The 14,411-nt window shown below is 48.0% G+C and overlaps 1 protein-coding gene across 1 annotated transcript; it reads right to left on the bottom strand.

The window, feature by feature from the left end:
• Positions 1-456: 456 nt before the first annotated feature.
• LOC115669741 (disease resistance protein RGA2-like) lies at positions 457-14,076 on the bottom strand. The gene is made up of 2 exons (XM_056315743.1): positions 12,597-14,076; positions 457-1,834 (listed from the first exon to the last, which is right to left on the bottom strand). Exons 1-2 carry the CDS (start codon positions 13,955-13,957, stop codon positions 601-603), a joined length of 2,595 nt encoding a protein of 864 aa, XP_056171718.1. The 5' UTR covers positions 13,958-14,076; the 3' UTR covers positions 457-600.
• Positions 14,077-14,411: the final 335 nt, after the last annotated feature.

Raw genomic sequence — 14,411 nt, 5'->3', positions numbered from 1 at the left:
GGGTAAATTGATACATAAGGAAGTTCCAAAAGTGGCCCTGCATTTAAGGGATTTTAACTTTACGCTTTTTGTTATTTAAACAGCTATAAAAAATATATATTAAAGCGGTCCAATTGCTCTAAGTGACTCTTGATCTTACACATCTCTCCCCAGCATATAACAATATTATATGTTTATCTCCAATTCTTTTACAAATTTCATGCGAAAAATTACATTGTGCTTGCAGTGAGGAAAGCATTTTTATGGCCATGGGTTCATTCATACGCATCGTTTGTGCCCCTATGCTAGTGCATTTTGAAAGAATGTTGTTGGAATTTTTTCACTTTGTGAGAGTTATGGAATAAATCTGATTGTGCAAAGTAAAAAACCTCAGTGAAATAAGAATGTATATTACAAACATAATTAGAAAGTAGTTATAAGAAGTTGAATTCCTTTTGCAATCTAATGACCTGATATTGATTGTATCTTAGTAAATATTTTTTTCATATCACTTTTTCCTTTTCTAATTGCAATACTTTAATTAAATTTCAATCCAATTGAAGAATAAAGTGAATCGCTATATTACATCTAAGAACAAAGAAGATATAGATAGGTGCTTACCTAATCCTCCGTCCATTGTACACGAATACCATCAAGTTCGATTCGAGGAATTTCTGCGATTTTGGGCCAATCCTTGCCAGTTGTTGGTCGACATCTCTCGCTCAGTTCGCCACAATTTTCGACACGTAATTCTTTGAGGGCAGCGAGGGACTGGATTCCTTGTGGCATAGATGATAAGTTGGAACATCGGATCAAGTGAATCAATCTGAGACGTGTATGATTGGGAAGCCATTCAGGCACATCAGTCAAGGTCGGGCAGTCATAGACAGAAAAGGACGCCAAAGCGCAAGCAGACTTATCGAGACATTGGACCACCTCCATCACTTGTTCGGACCTTGATATTGCTAGCACACGAAGATTCGAAGGAAAGTTGGACTTGTTATTGTCGGTCAACATGAGTTTGCAATTGTCAATATTCAAGTACTCTAGGGCAATTAATTCCACGAAAGACAGAGAAATTGGTTCCCCACAATCTTCAATTTCCAACTTTCGAAGGCGAGTCAGTTGGCTAGTACCTTCAAACAAAACTTGAAGATTTGGGCATCCAGTGAGTCCCAAAAATTGTAGATTTTCCAGGTATTGTATTCCACATTCTTGCAGACTCTTCTGCTGTGTTGTTACGTATAGATTTCTAAGGCTGACGAGCCTCTTCATATTTTTGGGTAAATAGCCTAGCTTTGAGCAATGATTGAGTAATAAGTGTAGCAAACTCTGCAGCTCACAAATGGTATCTGGAAGCTTCTTCAATTGCTTGTTTTTAGAGAGATGTAACGACCTCAATTGTTTCAAGTTGCATATGGAACTTGGCAGCTCCTCAAAACTGCCACATGACAAATCCAGATACCGCAAGTGGTTACATTTGGAGATGCATATTCTACCAAACTCTGTAGTAATAACTCCATCATCAACATCGAATTCAAATTTAATTGCATGTAGCCTCTTTGAAGTTCGCTTTCTCAAAAAAGGTGGGACTCCATCAAAATTTGGGATTCCCTCCAACGAACGACTAGAGAACGAAATGTACCGAACTCCTTCCGTAATCTCTGTAGTATCAAAGCCAACAACAGAGCAATTATTTTGTGCCACAATCGTTGCAAGAGAATGGACTAGATCATGCACTTTAAAACTTAATATTGATTCAGACTCATTGACTTCTTGGATCAAAGATCTCTTCCACAACTCTTTGATGTACCCATCAACAACATCTTCCAAATCTAGTTTTTCCCTTGTTGAACTTGTGACATTCCGAATTTCGGCCCATAGTTGGGATTTATAAAACGTGTAATTCGTCAGTGTGCTTATAGTAAAAATCTCGCCCGGGAACTGATCACTCTCGGTTATTGTTTTAAAATTGAGATTTCGCTAGAATCGCGCTCGATCGAATTTGGCCGTTATTTAGACCCTGAACTTGGCAGTCGATTTTCGGGAGTTTCAGGACGAAATAAATTGGACGGTGTCGATATTATCGTAGCCAGCGTTGAGATTGTCAGGAATAATGGAAAAAGGGGAGTTTTTGACCAGGTGCGAATTTGGACTAGTAGACCTCCTCCGCTATAGTTTGATTTAATTAATTCGGCCTTTGTCCCTTTTTATATGCGAGGCTTATTTTGGACCGGTAGATCGCTTTCGGTTTTGAATTTGGGTCATCGGATCGCATTTAATATTTGATTGAAGTTAATTTTTTTATTGTTTTTCTCTCTCCTCTCTCCTCCGCGCGCACGCTCCCCCTTCTGACCGCGCACGTTCTCTCTCTCTCTCTCTCTCTCTCTCTCTCTCTCTCTCTCTCTCTCTCTCTCCCCGGTCACCTTTTCCCCTTGCGCACGTTTGCCCCCCTGTCAGACCCATCCCTTCTCCTTCTCTCTCTTCCTTTTTCTTTTTCTTATTCCTTCTTTCTTCTTCTTCTTCCTCCTCCTTCGCCGCTCTATCGTTTCTGCTTCTGCTCGCACCAGCCGACGCCGACCGAGCTCGCCTCCAGCCCCGTCACCGCCGTCGCCCGACCGAGCTGTGCCGCCGCTCGTCGCCCGCGACCGCCGCTCGTCGGCCTTGTCCGCCTGTCGCCGGCCCTGTCCACGCTGCACGCGAGCAGCAGCTTGCCGCTGCGTCCGCCGTGGTCCGGCGTTGCCCAGCCGTCCGCCGGCCTGTCCTCCGTCGCCCGGCCACCCGAGACGCCACCGTGCCACCTCCGGCCGCCGCGCGACCCCCTCTCCCCCTGTTTCTCTCTTCCCCGATGCCTTCCCCAGTTTCGGCTCCCAGCTTCGCCGCCGCCGCGTGCCGTCGTTCCGGCCGCCGCCGCTCGGCCTCCGCCACCCAGCCTTTCCCCCCAGCCACTTCCGCCGATCTGCCGCTCCCCCCTTGGCCGCCACCACCTTTCTTCCTCTGTTGTTCTTCCTCCCCGACGCCTTCCCTGTTTTGGGCTCTCCCCGGTGTCGCCTCGACCAGCCGCCGCGCGTCGCCGTACCGGCCGCCGTCGCTGCCCCGTCTACCACCACCTAGCCCCGGAGACCCTGCCCAGCTAGCCCGAGCGTGCCCCGGGCCGTGGCCGAGCCCGCGCCCTTGCTCGTACGGTTCAGCCGAGGGGGGGACCGTCACTGTTCATTCCGGGGGTACTGTTCATCCGGGGCCATTACTGTTCATTCCGGGGGTACTGTTCATCCGGGGCCCATTACTGTTCATTCCGAGTACTGTTCATCCGGGGCCATTACTGTTCATTCCGAACACTGTTCATCAGGGCCCGTTACTGTTCATTCGGCACTGTTCATCCGGCCCGTTTTTGAGCCCGTGCGGGTTTTTCCCGAGCCAAATTGAAGTAAGTGACTTCCTAAACCCTACCTAGTACTTTGGGTATTTTATAGGCTTGTCTCGGGATTAGAACGGCTAGGGCGTGTTTTAATTAAATTATATTATGATATAATTGTGCTAATTGGATTGGATAAAATAATGTGCATGATTTGGGTGATCATACGTGGCCGACTTGAACGTCGGGTTTGTGGATTGACGTGGCGAATTGTGAATATGGATCCTTTGATGCAATTGGCGTGAAATTGATTGAATTGAATGGCGTGTGCATGCCAGTCGATTTTAAGCCCGGATTGATCGGAGGGCTACGGACTTGGGACGTGTTGACGGCGGTCCGTGTGAAGGCATGAATGGTCGATGTGCCAAATGGATTCGGGCTTGAGACGTGTTGACGGTGGCCCGTTAAAGGTGTGTTGGACCGGGACGTGTTTACGTCGGTCATTGGAAATTGATTGAATAATGTGGCTTGGGACGTGTTGACGGCGGCCACTGGAAATTGATTGAATAGTGTGGCTTGGGACGTGTTGACGGCGGCCACTGGAAATTGATTGAATAGTGTGGCTTGGGACGTGTTGACGGCGGCCACTGGATTTGTTTGAATGGTATGGCTTGGGACGTGTTGACGGCGGCCATTGGAATTGATCGAATTGTGTGGCTTGTGTGCCTGTGAGACCGGACTTGAGACGTGTTGACGGTGGTCCGTGAGAGGAAAGTTGGTTGGACACGTGTGTGCGATGTGACTGATTGGTTTGGCGGATTGCGAGTGGGAGTGTGTGCCGAGTGATTGTGATATGGTGGTGAACTATTGTTGCGTTATCATGTTGGACTAATATGCAGGGTTGGCACGTGGTTCGAGGCGAGGTAAGCTTGTCGTGTGAAATTGATTGTGTTGTTTGGCTATTCGCATGTTAGACTTGTCTGGGTACGCATTGGCCTACGTGGGGTATAGGGGGTTGCTTATTGAGACTCGTTCTCACGGTTATTATATAACTATTTCAGATCCGCGATCGCGATCGTGATCGATTCGGAGATGCCGCCAGAGCTCCACAGGGATTGAAAGATAGATCATTTACCCTGTCTTTTGAGTACCTTTTGTAGAGGAGATAAGTTTGTCAACCACCGCCCCCTTTTGAAAATTGTGGCTTTAAATTTGGTAGATGGGTTATTGTTTTGTAATAGTGACTTGCTTTATGATGTATGCAATTACCGTTGCGTGCTATCCCTTTGTTATTGTTTATTGTCAGGTTAATTAATTTCGCTTCCGTTTGCCTTTATTGTTGGGTGTTTCGTTTGGGTCGGCGACGCGTCCGGGACGTCGCGTTCAATACGACCGTGGAAGGGGTGTCGCGAGCCCGTTGGGGTTCGGGGCGTGACATCCCCGTTGAGTTGGTATCAAAGCAAGGTCAGCTCGATCCAAGTTGGTCGAAACCTGGAGTGATAAGGAGCGATGACTTTGGGGTAGTCAGTTAGGGAGACTTATGTGCCATGCATACCCCAGACTGTGTGATTGTGATTGCTGAATGGTATTATGTGATAATCCGTGAAGTGCAGGTGCGTCGGGACTTGAGGTAAGTGCACGAACTCGGTTGACTGAGATTGAGTGCTGTATGTGATTGGCTGTCTGCTTAGTGAATTATTGTTGTGATTCACTGCCTAGAGCTTAGACTGGTATAGTTGGCCTAGGTTTTTAATTCCTGCGTGGAACTTAGCAGGTGAGCGTTTGTGAGAATCAATAAGATGAGTGGCCGAGGTCGAGGTAGAGGTCGAGGTCGAGGTCGAGGTCGCGTAGTCCCGCTAGCTGAACTAATGGGGGACCCCAGGGTAGATGAAATGTGGAGGGCGCTAGAGGATGCGGGAATATTATCAGGTAGACAGACGGGGGAAAGAAGTGCTACTGTCGCCGCTGCAGCTGCTAGTGAGATTATTGGGGATAATGGAGGTCAGGGGAATAATGTGATTGGTGGAAATCCTGGTCCAGTGCGAGTAAATGCGATCAGGCCAATGTCCAAGCTGGTCGAGCAGTTTCTGAGGTTGAAACCCCCAAAGTTTGATGGGAGAGGTGACCCCGAGGCTGCACCAAGATGGGTAGAAGAGCTAGAGAAAGCTTTTGAGGTGCTGGGGTGTACTGAGGAAGAGAAGGTAACGCTAGCAGTCTACCAACTTCAGGAAAATGCCAGCGATTGGTGGAGAGCCACCAGAGGTCAAGTGTTCCCCGCTGGTACTGCCCCGAATTGGACTATTTTTACCGAGACCTTCAATGGTAAATACTTCTCGGAAAGTGCCCGAGAACAGAAACTGGCAGAATTCATGAGACTCCGTCAAGGTCAGAGGTCGGTAGATCAGTATGAAGCCAAGTTTGCAAGGCTGTCCAAATTTGCCCCCAGAATAGTGGAGGACCCAATGGACAAAGCTAGGAGGTTCCGGGATGGGCTGAAGCCCGACCTTCGCAGTCAGATGATCTCATTGAACTTGAGGGGCTATAATGAGATTTATGAAAGGGCTCAGGCAATTGAGCGAGATCAAACGGATCAGGCTGCAGCTTCTGGATCGCGGTATGCCCCGACTAGGGATGACCGTCAACTTGGGAAAAGGCCCATGGCAGGAAATAGTCGCTTTGTCCCTCCCGTTCGGAGGAATATTGGGAAGCCAAACCGTTATCAGAACGCCCCATGTAGGCTATGTGGAGGAAGGCACTGGAATGGACCGTGCCCAAATAGGAGCGGAGTCTGTTTTGTATGTGGCGGAAGGGGCCATCAGATGAAGGACTGCCCCAACAATAGGCAGGCTGGGTCGCCTGCACTCCCGCCGCCGCCGCCCCGGAATGGAAATCAAACTAGAGCTATCGAGCCGGCCAATCAGAATAGGCCGCCGGCCCAAGGCCGGGTGTATGCAATGGCAAGGAGGGAGGCTCAGGACGCGCCTGGCGTGGTCACTGGTACTGTCTCTCTCTGTGATCATGCTGCATATGCCTTGTTTGATCCGGGGGCGTCGCATTCATTTATATCTGAGCAGTTCGTTAAATTATCTGGGATTGAGCCAAAACCGCTTGATGTTATGCTGTGTGTGACTACTCCGCTGAATGATAAAGTACTGATTGTGTTGGGATGTCCCGATTGTAAGATAGTGATCGGTGATAGGGAAGAAAGGATAGATTTGGCGGTTTTATCTATGCATGACTTTGATGTGATTGTCGATATGGACTGGCTAGTCAAACAGAGAGCTGTTATGGATTGTAGTAGCAGGGTGATCCAATTTAATCCGGTTGGACATCCTAGATTTGAGTTTGTGGGAAACCGAGGAGGAACCTCGATCCCTTGGATTTCGTCGCTTGAGGTAGCCAAGCTTCTGGATGAAGGGTGCCAAGGATTTCTGGCAAATGTAGTTGATTCGACGGCTGGAGAGCCGAGGCTAGAAGATATAGCCGTGGTGTGCAATTTTCCCGATGTCTTTCCTCAGGAATTGCCGGGACTGCCACCTGATAGAGAAGTGGAGTTCGTGATTGAGTTAGCCCCAGGGACGGAACCAATCTCGAAAGCGCCCTATAGGATGTCACTGTCTGAATTGAAGGAATTGAAGGTCCAAATGCAGGAGTTGCTAGATAGAGGCTTTATCCGCCCGAGTGCGTCTCCATGGGGAGCACCGGTGTTATTCATGAGAAAGAAAGATGGATCTTTGAGGTTGTGCATAGACTACAGACAGTTAAATCAAGTGACCATTAAGAATAAGTACCCACTACCAAGGATAGATGACCTATTTGATCAGTTGCAAGGAGCATCGATGTTTTCAAAGATCGACTTGAGGACGGGGTACCATCAACTGAGGATTAAAAAGGAGGATATCCCAAAGACGGCATTCAGGACGAGGTATGGGCACTATGAATTCACGGTAATGCCGTTTGGACTGACTAATGCCCCTGCTGCTTTTATGGACTTAATGAATCGGGTATTCAATGAGTTTTTGGATCAGTTCGTCATCGTCTTCATAGATGATATTTTGGTGTATTCAAAGAGCCCCGAGGAACATGAGGTACACTTGGAAAAAGGTTCTACGAACGTTAAGAGAGCATGCACTGTATGCTAAGTTTAGCAAGTGCGAGTTTTGGCTGAACCGAGTAGCATTTCTTGGGCATGTAATTTCCGGAGAAGGAATCTCCGTGGATCCAGCAAAGATTGAAGCAGTGATGGATTGGCCGAGACCGACGACGGTTACTGAGGTTCGAAGCTTCTTAGGACTGGCAGGTTACTATAGACGATTTGTGGAAAGATTCTCAGCAATAGCCACTCCATTGACAAGGTTGCTTAAGAAAGAGACTAAGTTTGAATGGACGGAGAAGTGCGAAGTGAGCTTTCAGGAGTTGAAGCAGAGATTGACGACTGCGCCAGTGCTAACGATCCCTTCAGGATCGGGAGGATATGAGATTTATAGCGATGCTTCGCTCAAAGGATTGGGATGCGTGCTAATGCAACATGGAAGGGTGGTTGCTTATGCATCGCGTCAGTTAAGGCCTCATGAGATGAACTACCCAACTCACGACTTGGAATTGGCAGCAATTGTTTTCGCACTTAAGATTTGGAGGCACTATTTATATGGAGAAAGGTTCCAAATTTATACGGACCATCAGAGCCTCAAGTATTTATTTTCGCAGAAAGAATTGAATATGAGGCAAAGGCGTTGGATGGAGCTTTTGAAGGACTATGACTGTGATATTTTGTATAATCCCGGAAAAGCCAACCGGGTAGCGGATGCCTTAAGCCGGAAATCGAGCATCGCGCAATTAATAGTCAAAGAGTGGATTTTATTGGAAGAAGCGCGAGACTCAGAGTTTAAGTTCGAGGTAAGACGCCTCTCCAGTTTGGTGGCAACGTTAAGGATTGAACCGGAAGTGCAAACCAAGATTAAGGCGTTACAGTCTACGGACCCTGAGATTCAGAAAATTCTGGAGATGGATGGCACTAAGAGGAAACCGGACTTCCAAGCGTCCGGGGACGGAATTCTTAAGTTTCGAGGACGGTTGTGCGTGCCCGATGATTTGGAGCTTAAGGAAGAGATTTTATCGGAAGCTCATAGGAGCAATTATAGCATTCATCCGGGCAGCACGAAGATGTACCAGAATCTCCGACAGCACTATTGGTGGAACGGAATGAAAGCGGATGTGGCCAGGCATGTGGCTAAGTGCTTGACGTGCCAACAAGTGAAGGCACAGCATTGTAAGCCTGGTGGGATGTTGCAGCCGTTGGAAATCCCAGAATGGAAATGGGAACATATTACAATGGATTTTGTAACGGGATTGCCAAGGAGCCAGAGGAGACACGACTCTATTTGGGTGATAGTGGACAGATTAACCAAGTCAGCGCACTTCCTAGCAGTGCGAAAGGATTTTGAGCTAGAAAGATATGCAGATTTATATGTACGGCAGGTAGTCCGATTGCATGGAGTACCGGTATCGATCACTTCAGACCGTGATCCCCGGTTTACTGCGAATTTTTGGAAAAGTCTGCAATTGGCCATGGGGACTAAGTTGCAATTCAGTACGGCCTATCATCCTCAGACGGACGGCCAGTCTGAAAGGACGATTCAGACATTAGAAGACATGCTGCGAGCATGTGTTTTGGATTTTAAAGGTGGTTGGGAGGAACAGTTGCATTTAGTCGAATTCGCCTACAATAACAGCTTTCAGCAGAGTATTGGGATGGCGCAGTTTGAAGCACTTTATGGCAGAGCGTGTAGAACACCGTTGTGTTGGGATGAAGTGGGGGAAAGAAGTATAACGGGTCCAGAGTTGGTTCAACAGTCGGTAGAAACAGTAAAGATTATCCGGGAAAGGCTAAGAACAGCTCAGAGCCGTCAGAAAAGTTACGTAGACCGAAGGCGTAGACCGTTGGAGTTTCGAGTTGGCGACCATGTGTTTCTTAAGGTCTCGCCGATGAGAGGACTATCTCGATTTGGCAAGAAAGGGAAACTAAGTCCAAGGTATATAGGCCCATTCGAGATTTTGGAAAAGATTGGGATGTTGGCATATCGTCTCGCCTTGCCGCCGAATTTGTCGCAAGTTCATAACGTCTTCCACGTGTCAATGTTAAGAAAGTATGAACCGGACCCGACCCACGTGCTGAACTACGAGGAAATAGACGTGGACGATAGAGTGTCGTACGTGGAAAAACCAGTTCGGATCGAGGACAGAATGGAGCGAGTGTTGCGGAACAAGACAATTCCGATGGTTAAAGTGATTTGGGAACACCATGGAACCGAAGGTGCGACGTGGGAAAGTGAAGAGTTGATGCGACACCAATACCCCCATTTGTTTGAATAGTTGGGTTGGATTGTAAATTTCGAGGACGAAATTTTTGTAAGGGGGGAAGAGTTGTGACATTCCGAATTTCGGCCCATAGTTGGGATTTATAAAACGTGTAATTCGTCAGTGTGCTTATAATAAAATCTCGCCCGGGAACTGATCACTCTCGGTTATTGTTTTAAAATTGAGATTTCGCTAGAATCCCGCTCGATCGAATTTGGCCGTTATTTAGACCCCGAACTTGGCAGTCGATTTTCGGGAGTTTCAGGACGAAATAAATTGGACGGTGTCAATATTATCGTAGCCAGCGTTGAGATTGTCAGGAATAATGGAAAAAGGGGAGTTTTTGACCAGGTGCGAATTTGGACTAGTAGACCTCCCTCGCTATAGTTTGATTTAATTAATTCGGCCTTTGTCCCTTTTTATATGCGAGGCTTATTTTGGACCGGTAGATCGCTTTCGGTTTTGAATTTGGGTCATCGGATCGCATTTAATATTTGATTGAAGTTAAATTTTTTTATTATTTTTCTCTCTCCTCTCTCCTCCGCGCGCACGCTCCCCCTTCTGACCGCGCACGTTCTCTCTCTCTCTCTCTCTCTCTCTCTCTCTCTCTCTCTCCCCGGTCACCTTTTCCCCTTGCGCACGTTTGCCCCCCTGTCAGACCCATCCCTTCTCCTTCTCTCTCTTCCTTTTTCTTTTTCTTCTTCCTTCTTTCTTCTTCTTCTTCCTCCTCCTTCGCCGCTCGATCGTTTCTGCTTCTGCTCGCACCAGCCGACGCCAACCGAGCTCGCCTCCAGCCCCGTTGCCGTCGCTGCCGTCGCCGCCGTCGCCCGACCGAGCTGTGCCGCCGCTCGTCGCCCGCGACCACCGCTCGTCGGCCTTGTCCGCCCTGTCGCCGGCCACTGTCCACGCTGCACGCGAGCAGCGGCTTGCAGCTGCGTCCGCCGTGGTCCGCGTTGCCCGGCCGTCCGCCGGCCTGTCCTCCGTCGCCCGGCCACCCGAGACGCCACCGTGCCACCTCCGGCCGCCGCGCGACCCCCTCTCCCCCGGGTTCTCTCTTCCCCGATGCCTTCCCGAGTTTGGTGCCCGGCTCCCGCCGCCGCCGCGTGCCGTCGTTCCGGCCGCCGCCGCTCGGCCTCCGCCACCCGGCCTTTCCCCCGGCCACTTCCGCCGATCTGCCGGCTCCCCCCTTGGCCGCCACCACCTTTCTTCCTCTGTTGTTCTTCCTCCCCGACACCTTCCCTGTTTTGGGCTCTCCCCGGTGCCGCCTCGACCAGCCGCCGCGCATCGCCGTACCGGCCGCCGTCGCTGCCCCGTCTACCACCACCTAGCCCCGGCGACCCTGCCCAGCCAGCCCGAGGGTGCCCCGGGCCGTGGCCGAGCCCGCGCCCTTGCTCGTACGGTTCAGCCGAGGGGGGGCCGTCACTGTTCATTCCGGGGTACTGTTCATCCGGGGCCATTACTGTTCATTCCGAGTACTGTTCATTCGGGCCATTACTGTTCATTCCGAACACTGTTCATCAGGCCCGTTACTGTTCATTCGGCACTGTTCATCCGGCCCGTTTTTGAGCCCGTGCGGGTTTTTCCCGAGCCAAATTGAAGTAAGTGACTTCCTAAACCCTACCTAGTACTTTGGGTATTTTATAGGCTTGTCTCGGGTTTAGAACGGCTAGGGCGTGTTTTAATTAAATTATATTATGATATAATTGTGCTAATTGGATTGGATAAAATAATGTGCATGATTTGGGTGATCATACGTGGCCGACTTGAACGTCGGGTTTGTGGATTGACGTGGCGAATTGTGAATATGGATCCTTTGATGCAATTGGCGTGAAATTGATTGAATTGAATGGCGTGTGCATGCCTGTCGATTTTAAGCCCGGATTGATCGGAGGGCTACGGACTTGGGACGTGTTGACGGCGGTCCGTGTGAAGGCATGAATGGTCGATGTGCCAAATGGATTCGGGCTTGAGACATGTTGACGGTGGCCCGTTAAAGGTGTGTTGGACCGGGACGTGTTTACGTCGGTCATTGGAAATTGATTGAATAATGTGGCTTGGGACGTGTTGACGGCGGCCACTGGAAATTGATTGAATAGTGTGGCTTGGGACGTGTTGACGGCGGCCACTGGATTTGTTTGAATGGTATGGCTTGGGACGTGTTGACGGCGGCCATTGGAATTGATCGAATTGTGTGGCTTGTGTGCCTGTGAGACCGGACTTGAGACGTGTTGACGGTGGTCCGTGAGAGGAAAGTTGGTTGGACACGTGTGTGCGATGTGACTGATTGGTTTGGCGGATTGCGAGTGGGAGTGTGTGCCGAGTGATTGTGATATGGTGGTGAACTATTGTTGCGTTATCATGTTGGACTAATATGCGGGGTTGGCACGTGGTTCGAGGCGAGGTAAGCTTGTTGTGTGAAATTGATTGTGTTGTTTGGCTATTCGCATGTTAGACTTGTCTGGGTACGCATTGGCCTACGTGGGGTATAGGGGGTTGCTTATTGAGACTCGTTCTCACGGTTATTATATAACCATTTCAGATCCGCGATCGTGATCGATTCGGAGATGCCGCCAGAGCTCCACAGGGATTGAAAGATAGATCATTTACCCTGTCTTTTGAGTACCTTTTGTAGAGGAGATAAGTTTGTCAACCACTGCCCCCTTTTGAAAATTGTGGCTTTAAATTTGGTAGACTGGGTTATTGTTTTGTAATAGTGACTGCTTTATGATGTATGCAATTACTGTTGCGTGCTATCCCTTTGTTATTGTTTATTGTCTGGGTTAATTAATTTCGCTTCTGTTTGCCTTTATTGTTGGGTGTTTCGTTTGGGTCGGCGACGCGTCCTGGGACGTCGCGTTCAATACGACCGTGGAAGGGGTGTCGCAAGCCCGTTGGGGTTCGGGGCGTGACAGAACTAATGAGTCCTAAAGCCATCCATATCCTAACTAACCTAGGGCTAGTAATTGCACATCCTTTGGGAAAGAGTGAAAATATGGTGAAACAACGTTTTAAGTGGGATGGTAAATGATCATAGCTAAGCTTAAGAACCGGCAGAATGTCCTCCTTTTCTTCCACTAACTTCCATATCTCGCTATCTCTTATATGGGCCCAATACCCTTCTTCGCCCTTTGTGTAAAGGAGACTCCCCAAAGTTTTCACGAGGAGAGGAACTCCTTGACATTTTATGACAATGTCATTTCCAATGTCAAGGAGATCAGGACGTGGTTGCTTTTCCTTTTGATCGAATGCCCATTTTTTGAACAATGCCATGGAGTCTTCATGAGAAAGACTGTTTAGATTATGCGCTGGATGGGTACCCATCATAGAAGCGACTTCTAAACTGCGCGTCGTCACAATTATCTTACTTCCACTAGCTCCTTCGCTCAGCAAAGCTTTCAATTCTTCCCATCTACTGCGGTCGTGGCTCCATACATCATCCAAGACTAGTAGAAATTTCTTGTCCTTGATGGTGTCTCGGAGAAATGTTTGTGATTGCTGAATAGCATGGTTACTCATGCTTTGACCAATTGCATCTTTAAGGATTCCGTCAATAGTTTTTTTAAAATCAAAATCCTCGGGTACACACATCCATAGTCGCAACTCGAATTGCTCCTTCACACTGTCGTCATTGTAAATTAATTTAGCTAGGGCCGTCTTGCCCATACCTCCTATTCCAACAATGGGAATCACTAAGAGGTTTTGGTCATCTGGCCGCATCAATATCTCAATTATCTTTTGTTTATCAACATCTCTTCCGACGACATCCAACTTGTTTATGAACGAGTAAGTCATCTCTCGTGATCGCAAATGCACCACACCATTGTCAACACTCCGCACACTAAGATCAAATTGATTCTTTTCTATAGAAATTTTAGATAATGTCTCCCTGATCTCCTTGATCTTATGACTAATCTTTGCACGGAGTATTAGCGGATTAGAGAGGGAAAAGAAGTGGTGTACCTTCTCTCTGACACCCCCGTACTGATTGATTACCCGCTTTCGTAAGGCTTCACACTCGAATTCATCGAGAATATCCTCTGCATCGTATAACACGTCTTGAAGCCGTCGCAGCCACTGTTGCAGGCGATGGTCCTTCGCCTGTTTCTCCTCAGCATCTAACAACACGGCAGTAACAGTAGTCAACGTATTTTCAAGCTCGTGGATCTGATTTTCGAAGCAGCAAATTGTGACGGCTTTTTTGAACGCTGGTGATGCTATCTTCCCTAGCACACCCTGTGCAATGCTGAAAAGGAGTGATTGAGCCATGCTAAGTGATGGGGAAATTGATTCAGGCTATTTGGTTTGAGACGAATCAGAAGAACACACAATGTCTTCCTCTCGTGAGTCAGTTGATATGATGATGGCTTGCTTACGATTGGATGAAAGGGAGGTTCTTTCCTTACGAGTGGCCTGCAAGTTAACCCAAGCATGCCTTCTGCCTTTTCTTTATCTTGCTTTCCTGGGAACAATAAAGAATCGTGATTACTTCAAAGATCCAATCTCGTCCAAGTATCTATTCTTTACTTGTGTATGTAACTCACCTAAAAATGATTGTCTGTATCACCCGGTATAGTTAGATGACCATAAATTTGTTCATTTTAAAAAATAATCTATGCCTAAACATTTTCGTTGATGATGAAAATACTTTTCCATCAATTCAATTTTGCGAGCAACATAGACGATCATTTTTTGTTAGGAAAATATTTTCTGCATCGTTCAT

Source organism: Syzygium oleosum, unplaced genomic scaffold (genome assembly GCF_021117445.2).
Source record: "Syzygium oleosum isolate NSW1041296 unplaced genomic scaffold, Sole_v2.1 Sole_v2.11, whole genome shotgun sequence".
Taxonomy (NCBI): domain Eukaryota; kingdom Viridiplantae; phylum Streptophyta; class Magnoliopsida; order Myrtales; family Myrtaceae; genus Syzygium; species Syzygium oleosum.
Note: the sequence above shows the minus strand (reverse complement) of the source record. Positions and strands in the feature narration are given on the sequence as shown.